The 12,714-nt window shown below is 34.7% G+C and overlaps 1 protein-coding gene across 1 annotated transcript; it reads left to right on the top strand.

Annotated features, from left to right (window-relative positions):
• Nucleotides 1-9,074: 9,074 nt before the first annotated feature.
• Nucleotides 9,075-10,821, top strand: LOC120336352 (thioredoxin-related transmembrane protein 2-like). Its single transcript, XM_039404022.2, has one exon. The coding sequence runs from the start codon at nucleotides 9,111-9,113 to the stop codon at nucleotides 9,933-9,935; it is 825 nt and encodes a 274-aa protein (XP_039259956.1). The 5' UTR covers nucleotides 9,075-9,110; the 3' UTR covers nucleotides 9,936-10,821.
• Nucleotides 10,822-12,714: the final 1,893 nt, after the last annotated feature.

The raw sequence follows: 12,714 nt of genomic DNA, 5'->3' as shown, positions 1-12,714 counted from the left end.
TGCGATCCAGTGGTTTGCCCACCGCTGTGAAATCGTGTATTCCAAAATAGCTACGCTCCAATATAATTAAAAGAGAAGATCAATATTTGTTAATTGTCTTCAAAAACAAAAACAACCAGTTTTCTACAGTGGCCCGTGGGCTAAGAAGCTTATTGAGCGAAAGCTATTGAACCTAACGACCTCATATGAACCGAATAATCCAACGGCGAGTTGAAGAAGGACATTCAATGAAATTATATAACAACACTCAGATATCAGTCATGGGCCGAGGCTAAATTGCGAAGAAACTTGACACTGGCTATTATGTGACCAAGCGTTCCGCGTAGGAGAACCGCATTTGACCGCGACGTTTCGTAAAAGCAATCAAATCGCCATCGTCACCGTAGCGGTGCTAACGATGTACACACATTAACGCCAATACGTCAAATGCAGGCACATGTGACGTCATGAATAATTACTCGTGATACAAGATACATCTGTTAATTCATTTTTCTTTTCTTTTCCGCCGTGAACCAGAAGGGGAAAAAACAATATATAATAAGTAAATAATTTAGTAATAAGAAACCTTTACGAATGCTGAATTCACAATAAAAAAAATATTTTATTGCTGAACTACCGTAACTATACTTTTCGATCTCGAGACGAAGACCCGACGATAATGCACAAGTAAAATTTTTATTCTCTATGTATCGATCGTGCTGAAATGATTATCAATTTTATAAATAAATGGAACAGATAGAATGGTAGACTTCTAAATTAATTTAAAAAATAAAATTGCAATTATGTGACTGGGCTTCACTATCCCAGGTTTCGTTCGATGATTCTCCTTCGAAAACAATAAAAAGTGTGCAAAATATACCTATCGACACCAGCCCATATATAGTCCGAACATCAATAGCTCATTGGTATATTATTTGCAATCAACTTGGCATTAGCAGATTGAATATTTGTTCGTACAAACAGAACAATTATTTAAAGTGTTCAATCAATGAAATATTGGAATTAAACTTTAACATATAAGCGATAAAAACAATTTCACATTTGTTGACGTCTTTAACCTAAGTTGTATCATACCTAATGGGATTTTACTGCCGTCAATTTATTTTTGTATCGTTTGGGGAGATGTTGACATAGAGGCATATATAATATATTGTTCATACCACGACAAAAGCTTTTTTGAAAAATAAAGCAATAAAAAAGATGGATCGAAACTATGAAACTTAAAGGAATTTACTCTTTACTTATAAGTGAGAAATGTAAACTTACTGGTATTTTTGAGTAAGGCTGTAATTCAGAACAAAATCGTGCCGTGTATTCCTACTTTGAACAAGAATTATATAATGCAAAAGGCACTATAATATCATACCACCGCAATATAGAGCAATTACATTAGGTAATATTAAAACTTTCACCCCCGGTTTAGCATACATATTCATAACAGCCCTTGCTAAGGTTTTGGGCATTAAGCTTTGATTCGAGATATTAAATTTCGTTGCTAACGCTATAACATTTACATTATAGGATTTTACATATTTATCTTTCGGGGGGCAAGCATCAGTGTTTTTTCAGATGCATGAACTTGAACGTAGTCAAGTTGCCTACGCTATAAAGTCTAAACAACTCATAGCCACGATGGTGATGATCATATTATCACCAAAATTATTTTAGTACGCGTGGAAAACTATTGATCGCTCCAGCACCTCTCTGAGTTCGTTAAGACATCATATAAGATAAGATATTCTGTATTTTCGAGACGGAAAATCGATTTTAGTATGTATATAGTAAGTATAATATATAAATATATTTGAGTAACTATTCTTGCTTGGACATAGACCTGTCAGAATAGAGTAGACAATGGTCTTCAAACTGACCTCAGAACGACGGTTGCCTCTTCAATCTCACTAGAAATCAAATTAGTATTACTATTATACTTGAATGATTATTATATTTTCCGCATTGGTGATACAATATCGCAATTCTCTTAGAATAAAAAATGGATAGCCTACCTACTTCCTACCGGACACAACACATTACCACAAAAGCTCAATAAGTTCATTACCAAGTACCCCTTGCGATATTGCGAAATAATGGAATAATAGAGAATATTAGTTCGTTACACAACGAACCATCGCTCGTCCACCGGAACGAACCAACGATCTGTACTGGAATAAGAGGCATGTACGAGAGCTAAAAAGCTTCCTTGAAATCGGTCCCGAAACAAATTGCCTTTTTCCCACGACACGACAAAATGTATATATATTTATGGATTAAGTAAGCATGACGCTTGGATCAGGCGCTTAAGCAAAGCTCTAAAACGGTGTTATCGGATACATTTCGTGCGAGTATGAAGATCATGTCAATGACCCACGAACCAACATTTTGTAATTTTGAAAAAATACGTGTAAATTTTAAAGAAATCACTCACTTATCATTACAAAGCAATTAGTTTGGAACGGAACCAACATGTCGACACTTTTTCTCTCGAATCGTTGAATTTTCTCATTTGTTTTCAAAATGCTTTTGGAAGATACTTTTCTTAGTCTCGTTACATGACCAAAACGACGATAAAAATGCAGACACATTAATTCTAGAATCGTTAATTGACTGTTTCTTAATGTTCCATTTTTCTCTAAAAATGCTTTCACACAGCTAAATCTATTTTTTTTTTAATTTCCACGTCTAATGCATTTTTGATTCTGAGTTAATCACATTAAAAGATTTTCCATTCTTCATTTATAAACTAAATTAGAATTATAGCAATTTTAAATGGATTTTCGGTGTACGATTTGGACCTGTTTTTATAGTGCTTCGTTTTTTTGACAATGCTTTGGTTTAAGAACATGTGTACGGATTCTCACGTTTGCGATACGGTCCGTTACAAATAATATGCCATGTTTTTCACATTACCCTTTATTCAAAAGGCTTCGGACATAAAAGCGGCTTTTGTATATTTAAATTTTTGATGGGTATGCAATCAGCACAGAGTATATCTTAAGAGTTGCACAGAATCCTTCCCGGATGCTAATTTCAACCCCAAGATTTTAAAACTCCAGCGCTGGGCTATATTGTAATATTTGTAATATCAAGCATCAGTCATTAGGTCATTGTGTTCGACTAAAAATGTCTGTAAATAACTAAAAAATCCAGCTCTGTCCGATACCGGACTCGTTTCCAGATCAGCGTTTTAAATACTACGTATTTAAACAGATTTCAACTACAGCAATATAGTTTGAAATTTGCGCTCGAATAATAATACAGTGGCGTGCATTGAACTAATGCAAAACTACTGGTTTTAAGTCGAAAAGTAAAATAGTCATAACCAATGTTTCTTCTAATTTTTTGTAGTATGTGTGCGCAGAAATTTTGGTGTGTGCGCACTTTTTTGGAAATGACTAATATTTGTGCAAAAACCAATGAAGAAATTTTGGCGTTCTAACCGGGTAATAAGTGGGCCAACAACAAACTTTCTCAACCTGCCAACCGAGCACATTGTTACATTACATTGAAATACGTCTGTGCGCAGTAAATCTATGCGTGTGCGCACACCTTAGAGGGAACACTGGTCATAACGAACTGCAAAGATACTTTGCTCTGTGAATTTCTGAGTAAAAAGATCTTCGTGAGGTAAATTTTGACCGCGTAAAAAATCAGTTTCAAATGCGGGAAAAGTATTCTCGGGACTGGATATTAAAATAAAAGCAATCGCTTGACTAAATTTAGACCTGGCGACATTAGGTTTGTATTACATTGAAATAATACATAATGATGTTACCAGCACGCTGTTTCTTCGAAACTAAGGTAGTCCGATCGTAATAACCGTTTGAATAATTGATTATAGTCCATGTTGTAACTGGGCAAAAACAACAAACACCTTTCACATCATAAACGTCATACGCCTTTAATAATTGGGCGTATGACAGACGGATATGCCGTGCGGGAGCGCATAATTTATTTTGGTGCCAGCAGTATGACTAACGGTCAGATTTAGTTTCATAAAAAGCCCTACAATTATAACAATAAAAATTACCAAGATTTAACTGTAACTTGCTTGAAATACATTTTCTTTAGTATTCAAAGTCGGTATCTCGAAATAATCCTCTTGTATCCAAATTTAACCCAAATTAAACTTGATCTAAAAATATTTCACGCTGAGAAAGGGCCAAAATAGGTTTAATGAGGCCCATACTGGGCCATGTATAAATTAGACATACTTTTTGCTAATCGTATAATCGGTGAAACACTCGTCGATATTCATTATTAAGTTCCAACACTCTCCTATATTTTTCATGGCGTATTGCTGCTTGAATTGACATAATTAAATTGTAGTTACTTCTAAATTTCAGTTTATTACCAAATATATTATCAAAAATTACGGCTGTTATTGCTAATAAACAAGAAAAATAACCTCCATGTATAATCTGATTAGATACGACGTAAAACTGAAAGATATAATAGAGGGGAATTTAAAAAAGACAAAAACACGTATATTGATTATAAAGCATATGTTGAATAAATTTATAAAAAGATTGCTTCCCCGAGTGGGCAAATAAGTATGATTCATAGCTGAACTTGAATATTTGAATAGTTATTTTCGATCGACAAAGTATCAAAGCTTAATAAGACCAAATAGTGAACATCACAACAAGCCAATATATTCATTCATTCATATATATATACCAATAAAATTACTACTCAAAAACAAATTCGATCTCAGTACATTTCATTCAGTCTATCAGTAATAAATTGGAAACTACCTGGCGTAGTGCAGCTGCTCAAGATTATTACCAAGCGTAATTTACATCGTGTTTTCTGTATTTGTGACATTGATGAACTGAACGGCCCCTTGAGATTGATTCCGTCAACAAACTTTAATAGGCAATGTTACCGGAAAATAATGAAGAAATACAATTCAACTGTAAATAGTTCGATTTGTGTTCCTACTAAACATCACGTGCTGCGTATTCTTATTTTAACTTGTTATATTTTTTAAATATCCGTTGCTAGTTATAAAATTATATTCTTCTTTTCGGAATATGTTATGCTTCATTATTATATTTATTTGTATAATTCATCATTCATGATTCACGAAAAATAATGGAGATCTTATTATAGAAAATCCACAGTTTTATGGGCTATTCAAAGTATTGAGACTACTGGGAACTGTTGTTGTTGTTGCGCAGCCTATTCTTCGTGTATCAGTGTTTGAATGCGATTATATGGTTTTAGAATTTGTATATTATGATTTAATATATAATATAATATTCACAATAATTTCCCAAATCACGTAGAAGAGTGAAAAAAGAATGCAAAATTTATGATTTGCGTTCGTGTTTTAGGAATGTGTGTTATACAAAAAAAGCAAAAGCATTAAAAGGACCATCAGGCCAACGGAGTCGTACCATTGGATTTGAATTAGACTTTCACAGGTAAAAAGATCTTTCTTTCAACAACTTCGTAATCGTTCAAAATATATGAACGTACTGCCTTCAGTGCCTTGCAGATATCGAAATTTATGACATTGAATGGGAATAGAATCTCATTCGTGGTTTAACCTTTGTCTTTGCCATTTCGCCGACCCGTTGATCAAAGACTGCATGATATCAACGAGAATTAATCATCGTGAAGTTCAAGAATATACGGTTTGGCAGAAATTCAAAACTATTTAGTGCAGGAGACGGAATGCGAAACAACATTTCAGCCAATGCCGCAAAGTTTATGAAATTTCATTAGTATGTATATATTTCCTAATACTTGCATCTTTTTACGTGCGATGCGCATTTAAAAGTCGGTAAGAGAAAAAAACACGGCTCTAAATTATTGAAAAAGAGCACTTTGGCTTTTGGACAACAAAAACAATTCTACAACAAAACCCTGCAAATTCAACAAATAGTTGTTTTACAAAAACATAAAGCAGGGGTCGGCAACCTACGGCCCGTGGTCCGGATCCGGCCCGCGGAGCCATGAAATCTGGCCCGCGACGCTTCGCTGAATTATAGTAACAAAGCAGCTGTTTTTACGATTATATTCTTTACGTAGCAGAATTTATTGTGAAACACGTTTAGAGACACTAAATTATATTATAACCTAACAAGTATATAATCCACAATTACTCGTTTAATGAGCCTATAATGTAATTATAATTAGACAAATGGCAACAAAACGAGAAATAGATGATGCTAAGTGCAAATGGTTAAACGGCGCAGAAAATATTCAAATGGTCAATCTTCGCGCGCTGCTTGAAATTTATCTTCTGACCTGTTTGAAAAAATGTGATTCATCAGCCATTCGGTTTTTAAATTTCTAAAAATATGTGCGGCCCGCCAATAGCTTGCAACCTTAAATTTTGGCCCGCGAGTGACAAAAAGTTGCCGACCCCTGACATAAAGTATGTTCAGTTGAAATAGTGCCAATCGAACCGGTCATATCGCAGAGGAAAATCGCAGAGGAAAAACTTAAATCTAACAAAAACCGAAAGGCCAAATGTTGGAAAAAATAATCTTGACTCTCTAATTAAGTATATAGAAGCTATTAGTTCTCATGTACCACCATACATTTTCCTGTATCTGCGGACATATTCCATAAGATAAAGTTCTTGTTTCAAATCCACGAAATTGTGGTTACCATATTCGGATACACAAAATAACCAAGTGAACAAAGAGCACGCTTCCTAACAACGCGATTTTATTGGAGAATGACATACGATTCAAGATGCTCATATGTAACAACGAAAAAACTCTCCAGCACATACTAGCGGATCCGATTTATAAAAGAGCTCTCGGTCTCGGGCGTTGTGTATGTTTTTTCGATCCTATTGTTTATCTCTGTAATAATTGCCAATCAGTGAAAACATAATGTCGACACACCAATTGAAATTTCATAGCCGCGCATTCAAATGCTCAATCATGGTTGTGAATAGTGACTAGTTTATGTAGTTTTGACTCTTTATTTATACATATATATATTAAATTACTCAACGTTTATTTTGTGTTCGGGGGCATTTCACTTTAGTTTCCTTCACCAAAAGCGCTTCCTAAAGAAATTTACGTCACATTAGCTTGAATATGTTGAAACAAATTTGTGCTTCTGAAGAAATATACCCATTTACTGATTTTTTACTCGATAAAACACTCTTTTGCAACGGCAAATTACAGGGCGAATTTTCAGGTAGTCAAGGTTCGGGGAAACATCAATTACGCGGTAAGACGTTGAAAAATCAACAAAAAGTAATAAACGGATGTGTAATTATATATAGTAGGCTGCATTACTAAAAAAGTGCATTGGGTTGATTTTGGCTGTTTTCCCAATATGGGACTAGGGTGCGAAATTCAATCATTGATGTTTGGTCCCATTTCATCCAAATTCGACCACTTATAAATTTGCACCTTAGATTTATAAACCTTTATATAGGCTTCCTTAGAGTAGACCTACAAATTCCATGACCTCCGTTAACAATAACGCCCGCGAAGCTGAGAAATAGCAGATATAGATATTGAGTTGAACAGTTAGCTCAATTTAAAGTGAGAATACAGTGAATGAAGTTGAGATTTCAATCTGAAGCGCTAATTTCCTTTTTCAACACGGCACGCAAACTAGCAGGGGGTCCAACGTCAACGGGATACTTCATTATCGATTTTAATCGAAGATCAATACGGATTAGCGAATTGATAGGGTCTATCAAACTGCGAACAGATGGCGATGATTTGTTGGTGAACAAAATTGCTCCGAAAGATTTATATTACAGAGTCCCGTAGTTTAAGAGTCGTGTCACTCACGAAGGTAGTGGTATTGTTATTACAGTATGTCTAATCATCGGTTTAATTTCATGAATAAATTGAGGTTCGACAGAAAGTTTATTCGAGTATTTTAGACGCCAATAACTTAAAACTTGACAAATACGTTTTATACTCGTATTTTTTCTAAAAAATAGAGATAAACAAGATAACAGGGATGGGGAAACTATAATTTTTTGATGGTTAGAAGTTAGATGTATTATCTATCAGAGTGAAAAAAGCGTCTGAGCAGCTGCACGCATTTCAATAGTTGTCAACTGTCATTAATTTATTGTTAATGATTAGGCATTCTCGCGGAAATAGACAAGGACACGATGCTCGTGTCTAAGGGTAAACACTCATATATTATCGGTTGCCGTGTAAAATACTATCCACGTGCGGCAGTACGTAGCCTCAATGAAAATCGATGTTGATGTTTTATTTGCTGGTTCAGTTCTTAGAGGTCAGCTATGGCAGCATGGTCGAGAGGCATATGATATGACCAACATTTGTTTTTAGTGGTATGTGATTCTGTAGCATCAAAAGTAAACATGGGCTAGATTATGACTGTCTTATGAAGAAGAAACCTCACAATTTGTTGTTGAAAATCCTGTTCACTCGTGGACTGTCAGACTGTCCTTGCAATTTCGAAATCCACTGATAAAGTGATATTTGATTCTTTATGAATTTTACCTTGTTTCATGGGAAAAAATTGCACACGGAAAATTCTAAGTTTGTTGTTAAATTGAAAAGTCCAATAGCCACCGACGCACCATTATCACTGTGACATCTATCTACATGCCTATCCAATTCTTATCACAGTCCGACACGGTACCGTACCGTAGATCAGTAGATACGGTACAGTATTCAGGTACGGTATTGGTACCGGTATCCTCCGTGATTATTATTGAAATGTCTGAATTTAAAAAGTTGATTTGGTAATCACATTTACACATGAAACATTCAGCCAGTTTAAGTTGTACCGGTACCGTACCGGTACCGTAGCTTCTGCCTTCTGTAGTAAACTCAGTTTGCTGGTTTGTAAGCTCGATGTTCAGCTTTTCATTATCTGATCTATGTTGCCAAGAACACGGAGAATATTATGGCATGAGAATTAGCTAACCATGAATTCAGTTTATTCCTTTATTTTTTTCCGTACTTTATTTCTTTAGACAGTTTCTGTGGTAATTTAATTCCCAATTCCTGAATTCTGCAATTTGTGACAAGATAGACCAACACTATCTTTTGTTATTATTGGTTTTGAAAAGTACTTTTCATATATGATTCCTTTAATAAAGCTAATATAAGTGTTGTAATTATGATTTACAGGAATAAAAAAGTATGGCGATAATTGCCCCACTACTCTTACTTTTGAGAAATTACAAGTCAATAAAGCATTTGATCACGCCTGGTCTAATAACCAGTGCATTCCTCAGCTCTCTTTTTCTAATCTTCCGAAAGTTCCCACCGGTATGCTCAAGATTACCATCTGATAAGGATGAGGATTCTTGTGAGTTCCAATGGAAAGAAGGAGAATTGTACATGTGTCTGATGTGTGTCGTGATGATTAAGAACAGATCTGCAGTATCGCTGGAACAAATGGTAGAAACATTTTTGACATATTCCAAAATTGTTAACACAGTATTATTCTTTCGAATTGATCCAAGATTTGGATTTGTATATGTACTGTTGTGTTTCATAAGATTATGGATTTTACCTGACGTTTTCATTGAAGAATCTGATGAGATATTACATGTCGATGATAACACGATTGAACAAGTTATGAGAGAGGACTCAAAAGTTGTTTGGGTAATTGAATTTTTCACAACATGGTCACCTCAGTGTCACTCAGTTGCCCCTGTTATAGCGAGTCTTGCTAAAGAATATACAACAGACTTTCTCAGATTTGCAAAAATTGATGTTGGACGTTATCCTGATGCAGCTACAAAATATGGCGTCAGCACATCTTCAATGAGCCGTCAACTTCCAACACTCATTGTATTTAAAGATTTCAAACCAGTAAACTGGCGACCAATGATTGGAAAGAATAATAAGTTTATCAAGTATTCTTTCACTGAAGAAAATGTCATTAGGGACTTTTGTCTTAACACACTGTATGAAGAGTCTAAAAAGAAAGGAAAGAAGCAAAAAAAGAAAGTTGAATAACTGAACGGACATATGTTAAACCCAGCATTGTTTTTGGTACTACTGTAGTGTGTGTACCAGGTTAGGAATGGCCATAATTTTATTCCAATTTCCCCTATTTTAGTTCTATTACGAGTTTGGGGACTGTCTGTGATAGGCAAGTGAATATACCCCCTGCCTATAGACTTCCGTCCCTTCACACAACTTGATGTAAAGTAGGCGAACAAAATTAGTTACCTCCATATTGGTACACACACTTCTGGAACGCCTTTTTTTTTTTATCTTGTATTCAAATTCTAGTTATTGGATGCAGTGATCCAAAATGCCTCGAAATTAAATAAATTTCAAGTGTTCGAATTGAAATTCCGGCATTTGAATTATCAGTTTTTGAAACATTATTACATATTTTTATGCGAGCAAGAACATTTCTGGAGAAACTTTAATATCATGCCATTTTCAAAATAGGCTGCTGGTTTAATGTTGATATTATTGTTAAAAAAATGTTTAGTCAAAACAGTGATTTTTGAGCACAAGTTTTTTTTTTCCCCTCAAATTCATCTGTTTGTAAATTGAATTTATTGGATTGAATTGATTTATCTAATTTTTGATCTGCAAATCTTTTCTTAAGTATGTGCTGTTATTTGTGTCGTTCAATTATGCAACCTATCTGACATAATTATTTGCTACTGACTGGCCATCCAGGCCTGACTGAATCAAATTTCAATGGAGCTTTTTTATTTTTCGATTGCTTTTCCACTTATTTTTTTGAGACAGCTTTCAGCTAAAAGTATCTGAGACACCTGATGATAATAGTGTATACTATGTGTTTGTGCTTTTATCATGTTGCATTTATTACTGTGTTTGTAAGTGTTTTGAGAAAAAATAAAATCATATGAATAATATAAATGTATAGTTTGGTAATATTTCGAAAAAAATAAGATTTCAAAACAGAAAACAACAAAAATGAAATGGTAATAAAAATATTGAATTCTTTGCATTCGCCATAACTTCATTCCAAAATTTGATATTTAATTTCAGGCGTTCTTGGTTTATTTGAGATGCAGGAAAGCATTTCCTACTGTTATGTTGAGAGTGATTCGAGACAAAACTTGTAATTGTGGTGCTTGGAAATGAGGTTGGTGGCTCATTCAAATAATCATTTCGACTTCTTGGTACGGATACTTCGGGAGCACCTTTTTGTTAAAAACAAATATTTCATAACTACCGTTTTTTTAGTACATTAAATGGTAGTTAACTTCAATAATATAAGCCAAGATCCATCGACAGCATATTCCAGCCATTTTCTTTTGCACTCTTTAAACTACATTTGTCTTGCCGCGGGCATTTCGTTTTCCTGCTTAAGCCTTCGGGACTTAGGAAATATTTTACTAGTTGAAATGGATTGGAATATTCGACCTTTCGCTCCGAACAAGGCCATGTAAAACCATCCACTGGTATCTAACGATTTGTAACGAGTTTTCGTTTGGAAAAACCGGAACCTTTCAGGTTCATCATTGACTTTTGCCAAATTAATATATTCTTGTGGAAATAGATGCATGCGTATCCGAAACCGAGATGTGCGTGCACCTGTTATGCCAACATAGTTGAGTCAAACATTTCGATCACTAGTACATCACACACATTTTCCTGCGTGCTTCGGTTGTACGTGGTAACGCGCACATTTTTGCGCAATTGCATCAAGTTCCACTTGTTTATTGACCTACAGGTTTTTGACGAGCTTTTATGTATGATTTCATCCCATAGAATTGTATGCTGTTTTAACGAATAATAGTTTTAGCTTTTCTACAATGCCGAATTATACAGTCACATTCATTTAAACCGCGTGTTGGAAGTAGTTGGTTTTGTAATATTGCGTGGTGGTTTTCAACTGGTTTATTGATATCTATTATTTGACATTCATAAATCGGTGATGCCAGTAAATCTTTAATACAAAAAGATCAGTATTATCTGCAATAAAAAAAAGCAGTACCCACTCAAATGACAGCTGGATGATGGATACTCATATTATCTTCTCCGTCCCGTGGCGTTTCAATATGAAACCTGCCTCTTACCAGTTTACATGAGTTCCAATTGGTATCTCAGCCAGAGATAAAAAGTTTCGGACTGCGGTTGGTGTGACGAAATGTTTTTAAATATATATTCTACAATAAGATTATTTGATTGCCTATTACTGAAAGTTACGCCTTATATGTTTTTTCCCATTACACTATTCCTTTACTGATATTCGATAATATGACGCTCATCTTACATAGTTTTTCAAGTGTGTAGATCGGTATAATCTATTCCACGCAGTTCAGATGGGAATCCGCGAATATATCTAAGAATCGCTAATATTGGTTTGCAATGCATGAAATTATATCTTGGCATTTCTGCCTCTCGCAATTGCTGCGTATATTTATCGGAGAAGTTCTGTGGCATGGGTATCAAATGAAGAAAACATGGGAGTATTTTTTCTACTTCTCTACTACTCTCAAACCTTGACATTTTGTGAAAACTTTTTTCCATTCAACCTTGTTTCGAAACATCCCCAACAACCACAGTTGATTCTGTCATTAAACTTTCGAAACAAACACATAAAATCATCAACAGATGCATATCACCAAGTAGATATTGCTGGATTGATATTTATTTTACCATTTTGCATGTAAAGCTTTTTGATAAACCTGTTATCTGTCGTAAATACAGCACATTTGACTATGTTGTAGTGTAACTTTTTTGGCCTCGCATTTTTGATATTTGTAGTTAGATCTTTTGGGGCTCTATCAAACAAAGTTACATA

The sequence above is a fragment of the Styela clava genome, chromosome 2 (assembly GCF_964204865.1).
Source record: "Styela clava chromosome 2, kaStyClav1.hap1.2, whole genome shotgun sequence".
Lineage (NCBI taxonomy): Eukaryota > Metazoa > Chordata > Ascidiacea > Stolidobranchia > Styelidae > Styela > Styela clava.
Note: the sequence above shows the minus strand (reverse complement) of the source record. Positions and strands in the feature narration are given on the sequence as shown.